Source organism: Scleropages formosus, chromosome 23 (genome assembly GCF_900964775.1).
Source record: "Scleropages formosus chromosome 23, fSclFor1.1, whole genome shotgun sequence".
NCBI classification, from domain to species: Eukaryota; Metazoa; Chordata; class Actinopteri; order Osteoglossiformes; family Osteoglossidae; genus Scleropages; species Scleropages formosus.
This window is the reverse complement of record NC_041828.1, coordinates 13865360-13880562: the sequence shown is the minus strand read 5'-3', so window position 1 is coordinate 13880562 and position 15203 is coordinate 13865360. Positions and strand designations below refer to the sequence as shown.

Here is a 15203-nt window from a genome sequence, read left to right as displayed (position 1 = left end):
CCCAAGAAAAAAACTTATAGTACTCCCTAAAATTTGCCTCTTTTTGCCAACTGAGCAAATATATAAAGTTAATGATCACATTCAGTGAATGATTCTCATTGTTTTCCCAGGCAGGTAAAGTCCGTGTTATGCAATTACATAAATAAAGAAAGTTGTTTACCAAGTTTGTTTAAGTTATCTTTAAAAAATTTGGGGTAATTACATAATTTATTACCTTAAATTGAATTAGTGCATGAGTACATTTTAAAACAGTTGATCGAGGGGCTTAGCTGACCTGATATAGGAAGAATACCCTGCTTTATAATAAATTTGTAAAATAATACTAAAGTTCATTATCTTAGTCCCCTTGGTCAGCTATGAATGGACTAAAAATGATTAATACTCAAATATTTGCACAGTTGTGTCTTTCAAAAAATAGAAAGCAGTTACAGCTTATTGAAGGTACTGATATGCCAACATCACACCCAATTTACAGAAGAGTAATGTAATTATTTACAAATATTTAAGGCCATTGCAATTTAACACAGCGATACTAATGAAATAATTTAAGTAGTTTTACTAAGTAGAGTAGGCTAAATAATGGTGGCATTTATCTATTCAAAAAAATCCTAAAATCCCATCTAACGCTGTTTATGTATTCAGGAGAATCTGTGCATTTAAATAAGGCACCAAGGCTGTTTGCATCATTGTTTTTTCTTCTTCTTCCTCACTGTTGAGTCTTCGGTAAAATAGGCAATGTCATTCAGTTGTAAACAAGCTCGTTTAATCCAAGTGTTTCCTTCAGTCTCGAAACAGATGGTTTCACATTGCACTCTGCCTCATGGGAATGAAACACTTTCTTCATCAAACAAAAACTCTGACAATAATTGCATACCATTTCTGATTTATTATATCATTTTTCAAGGGATGTACAAACAAGAATTTGGAAAGCGAGATTGGATCCTGGGGATTTGTTACAAGGTGGAAAAAGCTATTTTTTCATGCCCTTCTTCCCTTTCAGTCAACAGAGGATGTTCCAGCTATGATTAATTTAAATGGTGTCCAAGTGCTAAAGGTGGCTAAACTCTGAGATGAAGATTTGTCGTCAGTCTTCTTTAGGAAATTACACATCCACCCTTCTCCTTGAATGGATTCTTCTCCTCGGGAATACCTTTGACGAGAGGATCCTCCTCTACTCCACCCTGAATATAATCTCTCACCTCCTCGCAGCATTTAGATACCTGCATTTATAAAGGAGACATTGTTTTATGATCTGTGGACTAAAACAGGTCTTTTTTACACTTCCAGAATAGTTCTGAATACAAATGAATATTCTCGCAAACATGAGTTGCATCATTATGTTTGTCATGGTAAACCTATTAACCCCTTTATTTGGCTGAGTAAGCAAGACAAAGTCAATTCAAATGAAGCCTCTGGGTTAAGCAGCTCTGCCCTCAATCCTCTTTAAGGTTAACACAGATGCACAGGTGGCTATATGAACACCTATTGAAAAGATCTCACTCCAGAATGTGCAGAATTTCAGAGAGTATTATCCACAAAAATAATTTTTGTTAGTAATGTTTTCAAGAACTATAACATAGACTGCTAATTTTAAAATGTTCACATGTGAAATACTGGCATACGAGACATAAGGCTATTAATGCACTAACAAAAACATTTTCCCATATTTTCAACATTTTAGTGGCAATGTACAAGAAGGCATTGTGTTTAGTTTAGAATTATGACAGTTTCTATGTATGTATAATTTGAGAAAAATAATAGAAATGCCAGAAACTTACCAATGCTCTCTCAAGTTTCACCTCAATTTTAAGCTGATCTACCTCCATTTTTGCTTTATCCTTGTCCGTCAAGTCCTCTACATTAATAACTGGCATTTTCTGTAAAAAAATGCTTTAGATCAGTTTTACGTACTGAAACACACAGATTAATGAAATTATGATACAAACTTTTCATGAAAATATATATTTCTGAACCAGACATGCAAAAAAAATTTAATTGCAAAAGTATTATATAACCGAAAACCCTTGACTGAGTTAGAAGAAAGCTGAATAAAAATTGCAGTTAAAAATGGCAAATTCAGTTGAAGCAAAAATTAACACCATTTTACATTTTAAGAGAATGATGCATAACACTGGATGCTAGTGGAGCTGCTGCATAATGATGTATTAATATCTACAATAGGTCTTAAAGAACTATCAACTGTACTTCCAGTACGTGACATTCAATTTGCACTTCCACTGTTGTGGAAAGGGAAAGATTAGTAGTACATAAAGAAAAAAGTGAAAGTACTTTTGCAATCCTGTAGGAGGAGAACATGTATTACCCTGTTTGATCCAATGTAGTTTCCATTACTGTTGTTAGAGTTAAAGGTTTATATATTTAAATTTCAGAGTGAACAAAATTTCTCAGTAAATTAATAAAGCAAAATATAACATACCTCTGCTTACTGTGATCTGTCTTCCAACCCTGCAAACTTCCAAAGTATCCTTCTCTCTCTGTTATCAGTCTGGTTTATAAAGTAATCTCTGAAAACATCTTAATCTCCTAATCAGATTAAGATGATGTTTCCAGCCAATTCACCCCATCATAAATTTGCTATTTAATCCTCATCATGAAAAAGACTTGTATGCCTGTGGAAAATCACAAAAGTAATTTCAACGATTGCCATTGAAAACTACCCCCTGCACATGGAATCTGTTGACACAGACATGCCGGTTATACCATATTAAAGTGGATGTAGGTCAAAAGGACAAGTGCTCTAATGTAGGCCTTCATGATAAGATGGGTAATCTGCATTTACCCTCAACCTGCCCTGTTGAATAACGCATCATATTGTAAATGTTTAAGTACTGCGCTGAATGTTGTTTCAAAAACTTGTAAATGGATTTGCATAGCAAACATTCACTACATGAAACAAAAATGACACAAATACATGTGAATTGTTTTGAGCATGTCCTTCTAAAATACAGGACTATTGATTATATGGTTACTGTGTACTATAACATCACATGCACACTAAAACTGTTTATCCTAAGTGGGGTTGCAGTGAGCCAGAGCCTAAACTGGCAACACATGAGGGGAGGGAACACATCCAGGATGGGACACCAGTTTGCCACAGGGCACCCCAAGCAGGACTTGAACCCCAGACCCTGCAGAGAACAGACACAGGCCAAACCCGCTGTGCCACCACACTCCCCCTGCTATAACACCTTCTGGCACAACCCTAAAGTCCTTCTTTAATCCTAGGAATTTTATACTAATCAAGTTGAAGAAACTGGGTAAGACAATGTGGCATGCTTTCATGGAGGATTTAAAAGTGACGATATAAGGTCGACTTGCTCTTGACCACGATAAGAAAAGGGTAAAGGCACAAAATTTCCCAACTGAAACACCACTGAGGAGCCAAGTAGTACATTTTTTCTATTAGATTCATTTCCTGAAACAGAGTATGTAGTCATTTCCTTCCACAAATATGAATGACAAACTATTAATTAGATTTCTGCCGAACATGAGCCATTAAGTGCTGCAAGAACCTGTTCACACAAAAAAAAAGGGGTTGCTATGAAAGCAGTAGATCCTGAATTTCATCCAAAGCAATTCAATTGACTTCCAGATCAGGTGAACCGTTTGGCGGTATCTTGAATTTTTGCACTCAGACTGACAAAATATATTTAATTTGGTGTTAAGGCTTGTGGAATTTCTACTTAACTACGATTTTTGTAATGTTTTACATTATTTATATAAAGTCTATTATTCATATTGCAGAGTTTCCAATTAGTCCTGGATTTCAGAACACACACACACCGTCTGAAACCGCTTGGCCCAAACAAGGTCCCGGGGAGCCAGAGCCAGAGCCTAACCTGGCAACAAAGGGCATAAGGCTGGAGGGGGAGGGGACACAACCAGGACGGGATGTCAGTCTGCCACAAGGCATCCCAAGCAGGACTTGAACCCAAGACCCACCGGACAGCAGAACCCCGGCCAACCCACTGCGCTACTGCGCTACAGCGCCCCCTGGATTTTGGAACATGGACAATAAAAATAAATGCTTTAGTTAAATATTTCGGGCGCATGAAATTTCTACCCAACTGTCATCTCGGTACTGCTTTATAATTAATATTAATATTAGCAAAGTCGGGGGCGTGGTGGTGCGGCGGGTTCAGCCGGTGCCCCGTATGTGGTGGGTCTGGGGTTCGAGTGCTGCTTGGGGTGTCTTGCGAGAGTGGTGTCCCCTCCCCCTCGGCCTTGTGCCCTGTTGCTGGGATAGGCTCCGGTTCGCCGTGACCCTGCTCAGACAAGCGGTTGTTGATAATGATAATGGATGGATTAGTAAAGCCCTGAATTTCACCATTTGTGGACAGATAAAATGGTTTTATCTGTTTTTTAAAGTCCAGCATTTCAGCACACACAAATAGATAAAATGCCTTCAGTGAAACGCTACAGTTTCGAGGGATTTCTACCGAACTTCAGTCTTGGTACCGCTCCGAACGCAACTTTCGGGAAGAGCCCGCGCGGTGCGTGACGTCACCGTGCAGCCGGAGCTCCGTTCGCACTGACGCGCCTGGTGACGTCTGTTGAAGCGGCGCTCCATAGGAATGGTGAAAGCGATCCAAACGCATGCTGGAATTACCACGCACCAGGTTCACTGGAGTGTCACAGCAGGGTGACAGCGGTGCGACGCTTTAAGACTGAACTCTGAGACGACGAAAAGATAACAAAGCCAGTTAAATGTGAAACTGCTGCCTAAATGTGAAACTGAACAGCACTCGTCTCGACAATTCTCAGTCGTCAAGTTAAGAAAAAACATAATGACAAATCCTTAAGCAATCTTTTTTCAATAATTAATAATGTAGGACAAATGGCGCTATACTGAACAATGCATTGACAACTACACAACTTTTTATGTAAAGATGTAAACACAGTTCTGTAAAATTGTGTGTTAACTGTAAAACAAATATCAGAAATTGATCAGTGCATAGTGTCAATAATATTGTAAGTCCCCTTGCCTTGGACGAAGTCTAAATAACGGTATAACAGTACAATGAATAATAACAGTGGCAATTCTTTTCTTTCAGATGATTTTTTTTCCCCCCCAATTTACCCTTGTCATGAATTCTCAGTGGATTTTGTATGTTGAATCCAGTGGAACGCAGCGGACAGATGTGTGTGTGTGTGTGTGTGTGTGTGGTGGAAATGAGTCACACAGCCCGCCCATGGAGTCTCACCCCACAAAGTTTAGCGCCTGTATAAAACGCAGTGAAGGAGCTCCGCAGTCAACCCGAGTGCCGAACCCACACTCACACATTCACTTTCACTTACTCGCGCACACACACACACACACACACTCCGAGACACGATGGCACTCCTCGTCGTGCACACATCGCTCCTGTCCGCGCTCCTGCTGCACGTCCTCGCCGTGCCACCCAAAGGTGAGCGAGCTCCACGTGCGCCCTCAGGTGCGCCAAAGTGCGTCTTTAGCGCTCAGCTCGACGCACACGCCCCTCTCCGGGGCACCTTTCTTTCTTTCTTTCTTTCTTTCTTTCTTTCTTTCTTTCTTTCTTTCTTTCTTTCTCACAACTCATGCGCTCTGCATCATGGTCCTTCTCTCTCCGATTTGTGTAACGTGGTTGCGCGACTGCCGCCGGGTGCTCCCCTGCAGAGGTGTGTCTGCAGCAGCCGGACGAGGGGCCCTGCGGTGACTTCATCCCGAGGTACTACTACAACACCCTGAGCCAGAAGTGCGAGGAGTTCACTTACAGCGGCTGCCTTGGAAACAGCAACAACTTCAAGACGTTTGAAGAGTGCCAGAAAACGTGCTGGAGGATTCCCAGTAAGTGACACTTGCATACAACGCGGCATAACACAAACAGCAGAAAACAGTGTAAAAAATTAAAAATAACAACATAGAACATCGCTGCATAACTTTGCATGTGTTCTTTATGTCGATTATAGCAGTGAGTGCCCAAGTATCCTTATTGTCAGGGGTATTGATATTGTCAATTTTGTGCAAGTTTCCATAAAGTGAATAGGATTAAATGGGACCTAATTGTGCGAATCTAAGATATGGGGGGGAGGTGGGATGATTTTTTTTCAGCTTTGAGAAAAGAGATTTTATTCTTTTTTTGTTTTCTTATTTTTGGGATTTGACATGTTCATTGCTGTAGTGTAGGATAAGGCTGTTGTACGTTTTGAGGGACAAAGGTGAGGTTCGAGTCTGAGAGAACTGCATAAATGTGGAGCTTTAGGATGGTTTGTTCACTAACATCTCGTACTTCTCAGAAATTCCCAGAACCTGCAGGCTGGAGAAGGATGACGGTCCTTGCCGGGCTTTAATTGAGAGATACTTTTTCAACATGACATCCATGCAGTGTGAGCTGTTCTTCTATGGCGGCTGCAATGGAAACAACAACAGATTCGAAAACCTCGCCTCCTGTGAGGAGTACTGCAAGCCTCGTAAAAGTACGGAAAGTTACACATTGCAAGTAACTCATCAAGTGCACAAGAAATGTCTTTTTTTATACACAAAACTGCAATTTGTTAGCAGTGAAAATTGAAAAAAATAATTTGTAAAGCTTACCCAGCAGTTACCAGGCACTATGACAACCATATTAACACCAGAGCACACACACACACACAGAGTAAAACACAACCTTCCTTCCTTTCTTCCACCAAAATTTTGCTTTTTTATTTTTGAAGATGGCATAAAATTCCCTCTGCATGTATCACCGTTGAACAAACATGCACATATCAGTCACGTTGTGTGGGCGGGGCCGAGTCAGCAGCAAACAGTATCGTATAGCTGTATGTCAAGTGTACAGCAATGTTGGACATGGCAGCAGTTTTAAATTTTGTTAAATCCCTGAATATCTCCTGAAGAAATCATTGCTATTATGATGTTATGATAGCACCATAGTATGTGCACATTCATCATGTCACCGTCAGCGATGGAGTTGCGGTTGCACTGTGTGTTACTCCAATCACTGCACAGGCATTTTTTTCTGTCTGTAGATGCCCGTGCCATCTGTAATGGGCCGCTGGACAAAGGATCTTGCTCAGCCTCCATACCGCGGTACTACTTCAACATGGCGATGGGAACGTGTGAGGAGTTCATATACACAGGCTGTGGTGGGAACAGCAACAATTTTGATACAAAACAGACCTGCCTGAACGTGTGCGTTCAAGGTATGTGATGATATGAGCTGCCTCCTAACTTCTCTGTTTATTTATGCCCACACCATAAGGTATGAAATGTATGCCAAGTCAGATATATCAGGACAGAATTTTTCTAAGTAAAACATAATCACACCCTGTAAAGGAGAATATGTTTAGAAAGAAATATTTTTAATCTTTTATTGTTGTTGCATTTCAGGGAGAAAATGGAAAAACATGCCAGGTCAGAACAAAATAAGAACAAAAATGTTTAAAACAAAAATGTTTAAAAGTGGTTGATACGGCAACTCCTTCGTTGTCCCATGTACTACTGTATAATATTTTCTTGAAAGAGTTTACTGATGTATTTTTGTAACTTTTAAAAGTTTTGTAACTTTTGTGCAAGTTTGTTTTCACCACTGACGCTGCTGTTTCACATAACTTACAGCTATCATTTACACAAACTTGCTATTTCTTGTTTTACAAAATGAAAAACATTACATTTAATGAGAGATGCTGTGATTTTTTTTTTTTTTGTTTTGTGTACCTTCATGTCTGAAGTCTTGTGAATTTCTCATATATATTATATATATATATATCACTAGATATTTAGTATTTATACTGTGTATGTTTAAAGGCAATGTACAATTCAGATTCATATTTCATTATTTATGATGCTACTGCTGTGAACCATTTTTTTAAAAAATCTTGACAAATAAAAGAATTGACACTTCATGTTTACTTGTCATTTCACTCAGAACAGTGCAATACAAAGAAAGGAGGAAAATACATTACAGTTATATTTTTGCTATTGGCGGACCCTTCTCTATATCACAACATACAACTTAGACTCAACAAAAGTGTATCCACCAACAGACAGAGGGTGTAGACACATGTACATGATTATTGAAGCACAGCTTATTTGTTTGTTTCTTGAGGCACGTTCCAGTGGCTACCTGTAGAAGTGACCTATGAATAGGCAAATAGGTAAACTAAAATTAACAAGAACCAACTTACAAAGGTGTCTGGAGCTTGGGAGGGAAAAATGTATTTTGAAACTCTTGAATGGTGGAAGGGATCCAGCAGTTTTGAGGGACATCAGAGGCTCATTCCATCAAATTGTGCAACTAACATTTTTTTTTGGTCCTGTAATATTTTTAGTTAAGCACTACAGGTCTTGTGTTTGACCTTTCTTTCCTAAAGGCGGAAGAGCATATGTGCTAATTTATTTCCCCCCGGGGGTCTTCCTCCACATCATTTGCTGAGAATCTGGAGCGCTCGCTCGCTCGATCGCCCGCTCTCGTCCTTGTTCCCCCGTCTGCACTTCAGCTGCTCAGGAAACCTCTTTGACTGGGTCAAGGAGAGCAACCATCCCCCCCGAGCCGTGGAGTGTGGGAGAACGAAAGCCGCACTTTTTTATATTCATTTCTTCGCGGAGTAACGCCTTCCCTGCATGTTGTTTTTATATTTTTCTGTAAACTTCTCCCCTTTGTTGTCTGAGTGTGTGCATCAGCTCAGTTTGTTTAAAACCATTCTTCATTCTTTCCACTGCATTTTACAGGCAGGAGCACATTTGCAGGTCTCAAATGGCTTGCTATGTTAACCTTTGTTATTGACATTGTTTAAAAATGCACAGTGATATTGCAACATTGAAAAAAAAAATTCCAACTACTTATGTACTTGATAAACCACCAGAAAAAAACCCCTTCCGGAGTTGAGTGCAGCACTCTGCTAGATTTTCATTGCTGTATAAAGAACAACCGTTCACACCACTCGTCTCCTTTCTGTCACAAAGGCAGTGGTGAGTCTGAAGATTACTTTCCAAATGTAGATGAAGATACTCCCCCATGGTTAACAGAGTATTCCCTCATGGAAGAATACACTGGTACCATTTCCCACAGTTTACCACGCTCTGAAGTGAAAGACCATCTCCCACCAAACCTTCAAACTGAGCTGAGTCACAAACCAGTTTGTCTTCAACTTTGGACAAATTCTTCTGCTTTTTTATTTCCTTTATGTAAGTGGCTTGTCACAACTGATATATGTGTATGAGTAATAAGAGAAAATACGATGCTGTCATTCACTGGTAAACCACAATATTTAACAGAACTGGGGGGACAGTGATTTATTTGAAAGAGGCTCCTTTCCCAGACTGACACTTCCAGTTTTGTAAGACATGGTTCTCCTGCTGTAATCTTTCCATGTATAGTGACATCAAAACACCAATCATTTTTTAAAATGTAATCCTTGACAACAGCAGATTCCCACTGGAAAGTATTCTGTTTCTGATCTATTCACTTGTGCATCTGAAACAAATTCTGGCTTCTACAGATGCACTGTGCAGTGATGGTATCAAGGTAATAGAGCAACAGACTCAACATTGTCCTCAGTGTGTGTGTGTGTGTGTGTGTGTGTGTGTGTGTGATTACACTGTAAGGACTGGGTCTTGTCCAAGTGCACCCTGTCTCACACCATATGCTTCCAGGATAGGCTCTGGACCTCAACAACCTTGCATTGCACAAGCGATTATTAAGGATGGATGGATGGATGGCAGTAAATTTATGCAGCAACGACAAAAGAACCCTTCACCCCCAACACACAAACACCAAATCCACTGCTTCTAAACGCAGACACTGTATGTCCATGATACCTTTCTATGGCAGGGACTAGTATAGTAGTAAATAAACTTTGAATGACAATGGGAGTTACCACTGATAAATGGTAAAATAAAACCACTGGCCTTGATGTTTTTACAGCTTTGGCATGGACCCAAACTATGTGGGGGGGTCCATTCCAATAGGAAATTACACCCTCAGGGCTTAGGGGAGGAAAAAACAATACTGACCAAACAGTGGAAATGTCATTTTTTTTTAAAACAGTGCAGAGAAAGCTTATATTGACAAAAATCCTTATCTGACGGAAAGGGCACACTGTCTCATACTTTAGTGCAGCAGTCATTTAGGAGAAAAAAAATCCTAGAGATTTTTTTTTTTCTCTTCTGTTACATGGCCAAATTAATTTTTGTGGTAAAACTGTAGTTTCTCAATATGAACACTGTTCAGTATCAGAGTATTAACAATTGCAGGACTCGTGCAGGTATAGCCGGATGAAGAGTGGTTGCAGTGAATTATTTTATTACCAAATTGTAATCGAAACCAAGGCATTATGAGAAAGTCTGCATGCATGTGTCAGTCATCCAAACTCTTCTGTATGGCCTTCAGCGTAACCATGAGCAACCATGCGAGGAAGGCATTCGCTCTTGAACGAATGATAATGCATCTGGGAATCATAACACAAAGGTCCAATTTCACACACCCACACACATTTTTACATCGGAAGGGGCTTCTTTCATAAAACAATCCACTGTCACTGCTGCACAGAGAAAAAGGGGATAATCTTTCTTTGTTCAGATGAGAACAAACAAAATCCTTTGTATTTCTTCCTTTACTATTTATCTTTTTGGCATTTTAATTATATGATGGTTTGTAGGAGATATATCCACAAACTTTTTTACCGGCTCTTGCTTATGTTGAATGTAATCGTGGGTCTGTGTGAAGAGCAGGTGACTCAATATCAAATAACATACATAATTTATTGCTTTAATAAAATATAATATTTTTAATATAAACAACTTCTAATATAATTTTAAAATGTTCTACCCTGCAGTTTCTCCTGCCACTTTGTTCAATATTTTTCCGTGTCTTATTGTCTCTGAACTAGAGACTAATTCACATTTATTCGTTCAGTTGACACTTCTCTCCAAAACAACTTCCACTATTGAGCTACCTACAGATATTAACCCATTAATACAGCTGGGTAAGTTTACTGCAGTGATTCAGGATAATTTACCCCTTGCTCATGGGTACTATAGCTGAAGGTGGGAATTGAACCTTTGACATTCGGGCGCAAAACCAGCAGCTCTATCTACTAGGCTGAGAACTTTACTGGTAGGTACTGCACTGCTTACCAGGAAAGGTTGTTCTCTTTAAAAAGAAGGTAAACTACGATATACTAATAGGCTGGGACCTTAAGAAATTAAAATAACTAAGTCATGAAAAACTTAAAATGCCATTTAAGAAGCACATTTATTTTAAGTTTAAATGATTAATCAGACATGCAAACGGCTATGAAGTATATTGCCTTAATACTATTTTAATAAGTAATTAATTATCTGCTAAAAGGAGGAAATGCAATCAAGTTACATGAAAACGTAAAGTCAGATGAAAGAATGAAATGAAGTATGAACATGCCAGCATTGTCTTGGTGGTCAAGAGGCAGAGAAGCGCAGAAGAAGACAACTCCATGTGCCCTCTGGTGGTGAGCAATGAACCATAATCACAGAATTTCATTCATGCAAGTGGTTACAGCTGTACGGATATGAACTACATACTAGACATAATAAAACTGTGCCATAAGCAGATCATACTACATGTTCATATGTGTGATAATTTAGTACTCAGTACTAATCACTGCTTGGCCAAGTCAGGGTCAGGGTAGCCCAGAACCTATCCTGGAAACAGAGGGTACAATGTGGGAAATGGTACACCCTGGATGGGGCACCAGTCCATTGCAAGGTAGCCACACTCAGTTGACACACACACACAATCTGAAACCGTTTGTCCCAAGCGGGGGCGAGACGAGCTGAATCCCAACCCGGCAACGCAGGGCGTAAGGCTGGAGGGGAAGGAGATACACCCAGGTGGGATATCAGTCCGTCACAGGGCACCCCAAGCAGGACTCAAACTCCAGACCCACCAGAGGTCAGGCATAGGCCAAACCTGCTGCACCACCACAGCCCCCACACTCAGGTCAGATTCTCAGAATTCTCGAAATTCACAGAATCCTGAAACACATCTTTACTGTGAGAAGAAACCAACAGAGACACATACAAACACCACACAGGAGGAGCTGGATTCGAACCAACAACCAAGCAGTCCAGGCACTGCGAGGCACCAGTGCTGCCCACTGTACTACCATACCAGCATTTTATACATCATATAGGAGCTATTTATATTCTGGTGTCCAATATTAATGTTTGAAGTATATAACTGAAAGCCACGTTTGCAGTAAAACTATATTTCACTACTTAACGTCCACAGCCGCTCTTCTTCTCAGGATGAACCAAGAACATGTAACAATCAGCGAAATGCAAAGTGAATGTGATGCACTTGACATTTAACCTTGCATGGAATACAGGCCCCGTAGTTCAAGTTCACCTTGTGACCTCTGCCGTTTGAATCCGAGCACAGGGTCTCCCAGCTTCCCACCGACTGCACCACCTGCAGAGTAAAAACCACTCCTCGCTGTCCCCATACGCCTTCACTGAGCTGCCATCCGCTAAAGCCTTATGATAAACACTTGATTATTCTTATGAACATCAATCCTAACATGTTCTGTGACCTGTACAACCGCAAGCAGCGCACATCCAGTCACCCTTTAAGATACGACAGTAAATCGCAAAAATCCATTTGTAGTGCAAAAAAATTCAACACATTCTATTTCTTTTTAAAACAGAAAAAATTGCCCCAGAATGTCACCCTAATCTTTGGATTCTTTTAAAACTTACCCACTTCTCGCAGTTAGCGTTTCAAATAAGGTTAGAAAAAATGAAACTGGTATTAATAATAAAAATGATATTTTTTTAAATGTCATAACGACAAACTCGAAAAGCATTCAGCATTTAGTTCAATAGAGTTGTTAGGTCATTGTTATCATCATCATGAGGTGCTGTGGACACTGGAGGACGGACATGAGGTGAGTCGTTCCTGAGCTGGTGGTGAAGGTGGTTGGCAGAGAGCTGTGTGAGGAGCATGAGAAACAGGAGCACGCGTGTTAATGAAGGAACAGCTGTGAAACACAGCTGATGCGTGCACAGCATCCCTGTTTGACACACACACACTCGCGGTGAGCTCTCAGTCAAGGGACCCGCTGGGTGAAGAATCTCCAACTCGGTGTAAAAGACATCATTCCAAAAAGTTAAAAGTTTCAAGGCGAAAAAAAAAAAAAAACTGTTTTCATAAATGGCAAAATATGTATAAATGAGCATGTTTTCCAAAAGTAGAAATTTACACAACAAATGTTCATAACCGGTGTAATTGGTGTAATTCACAGCTAAGAATGATTAAATATGATTAAATAACTGTTCTGAGTTGATGTGTTAGACCTGGTCTGTGTGGTTTGTTGGTTAGTTTTTGTGTTGGTGGGAGTAGGCTTGGTTGATTTCTGTTGGTGGTTGTGCCGTGGTCTGTAGGTTTGGATTTGTTGGGTGTGGTTTGGTGTCTGGTTATTGTTAGTGGGTTGACTGGATGGCTGGTTTGTTGGGTTAGGCTTGCTGTAGGTGTTTTGTTGGTGGGTGTGGCTTGGTGTTTTGTATTAGTCGGTTAGGCTTGGTTTGGTTATTTGCTGGTGCGTTAAATCTGGTTTATTGGTTTGGATTTTGTCACTGGGATTAGTTTCGGTTTGGTGAGTGGGTTAAGTCAGTTAAGTGTCTTGGTTTCGGAGCATGAAGATGTATGTTGACGATGCTGGGTGTTGTTCTCTGTGGTTTTAGGGTGGTGGTTGGACTGGGTCCTTGTGTGCAGCCATTGAAAAATACGCACGGGCTATAACATCTTTTCCTGTGTATCTTGAATGTTTGATTGTCAAATCAGTGTTGTTTCTGTACTGTGTTTGCCTTTCATGTGTGTGTGTGTGTGTGTGTGTGTGTGTGTGTGTGTGTGTGCTTTGAAGCTTATATTTTGCACACAGACATGTGTACTACACATGTACAGTGCTGCTTCAAAGTATGTAACCCCATAGGAATGGTCATTATTCTTGCAGAAAATATTAAAATAAACATACAAAATTTAAATCTCAGAAAAACCTTATAATAAATGATTATGATTTACATACCTGATTCTGCTTACCTGCTTGGTTTAACCAATGCAACTGGGAGTTCACTGATTTTTGCACCTGCACTGCTTGCATACTTCTACTACACACATGATTTCAAGTTGGTCATTATACACCTATTACGTAACATGAGAAAGACTGATTCTCATTAAATAACTTCATGGGGAAACTAAGGGACACAAGGTGTTCTCATACTTTCAAGGAGCACTGTATATATAAAGTGTATATACTTATTATGTAACCCAGAAATCCTCAGAATTCTATGAAATTCCTTTATAAAGCAAAAATTCAACCTTTTCCAATTACTCTGAAAGCAGAAATTATCACTTTTTTCCCAGGAAAGTGTCACTTTAATTTTTGCATTTTATTAACATCTTTTTTAAACATATACTAAACGTCCAATACGAGCCACAACTGAATGCACTTGCCGGAAAGTAGCTCATTCTCCTGTTTGTTCCATACAAGTTGCCCATGTTGTCCAAGGGTACTCAGGGCTTTGAGTGGTACTGTGTTTATTGTGCATATCATGCCATATTTCATATTTGTGCTTGTGTGTTGTAGGGGAGGCAGGGTTGCTGCAACGGGCCCACACATGCTGTACATTACTGTTCAAAGGGAATATTCTGAATAATCTCCAACTGTGGGCAAAGTTTAATCGGCACTCTACCCACGCTGCCGCATAACTCAGAGATCGTCTCAACAGGGCCGCTAAAGAAGATCAGAGAAAGCAGTTGGTTAGTGGCTGCTCTCCACGTCCTCTGACCACACCACGCAGCGGTAATGTACCATGTTGAGTGAGGTTAAGCATTTATTGATACTGCTGTCTATTTCGTTGTAAGGTGTTCCATAATGGATTTGCAAATGCACGCAGCTTCATACTGGATATCTGATGCAGATCATCCGCTGAATTTCTAATCCAGTTTCATGTGAAACTCCTACCCCTGAGGTCTAGAGTTCCTTAGCTACTAGCAGCACAGAGAACCCTGATGAAACATAGTCTGATTTGGGGAGAGGGGTTAGTGGCAATAGGGCGCAGTGACGGGAGTACGCTGATGCCAGAGCATTTAGCTTTGTAGGCTGTCCAATATTGCATGTGATCTGTATAAATAACAATACACAAGTTATAATGCAAAAAAACAACATTCTAAACGTGCAGTACGAAA

At 40.1% G+C, this 15203-nt stretch overlaps 2 protein-coding genes across 5 annotated transcripts; one reads left to right on the top strand and one right to left on the bottom strand.

Moving 5' to 3' along the window:
- Positions 1-935: 935 nt before the first annotated feature.
- gngt1 (guanine nucleotide binding protein (G protein), gamma transducing activity polypeptide 1) lies at positions 936-5315 on the bottom strand. 4 transcript variants are annotated; one of them, XM_018731847.2, is made up of 5 exons: positions 5226-5315; positions 4461-4695; positions 2438-2630; positions 1779-1877; positions 936-1220 (listed from the first exon to the last, which is right to left on the bottom strand). In XM_018731847.2, exons 4-5 carry the CDS (start codon positions 1872-1874, stop codon positions 1095-1097), a joined length of 222 nt encoding a protein of 73 aa, XP_018587363.1. In that variant the 5' UTR covers positions 1875-1877; positions 2438-2630; positions 4461-4695; positions 5226-5315; the 3' UTR covers positions 936-1094. The 4 variants fall into 4 exon arrangements, with proteins under 4 accessions (XP_018587363.1, XP_018587360.1, XP_029104194.1 ...); XM_018731844.1 differs by lacking the exon at positions 5226-5315 and adding an exon at positions 5102-5165; XM_029248361.1 differs by lacking the exon at positions 5226-5315 and having other exon boundaries at positions 4461-5149.
- On the top strand, positions 5307-7462 carry tfpi2 (tissue factor pathway inhibitor 2). Its single transcript, XM_018731843.2, has 5 exons — positions 5307-5429; positions 5660-5830; positions 6280-6459; positions 7009-7182; positions 7370-7462. Exons 1-5 carry the CDS (start codon positions 5357-5359, stop codon positions 7447-7449), a joined length of 678 nt encoding a protein of 225 aa, XP_018587359.1. The 5' UTR covers positions 5307-5356; the 3' UTR covers positions 7450-7462.
- The last annotated feature ends 7741 nt before the right edge of the window (positions 7463-15203 follow it).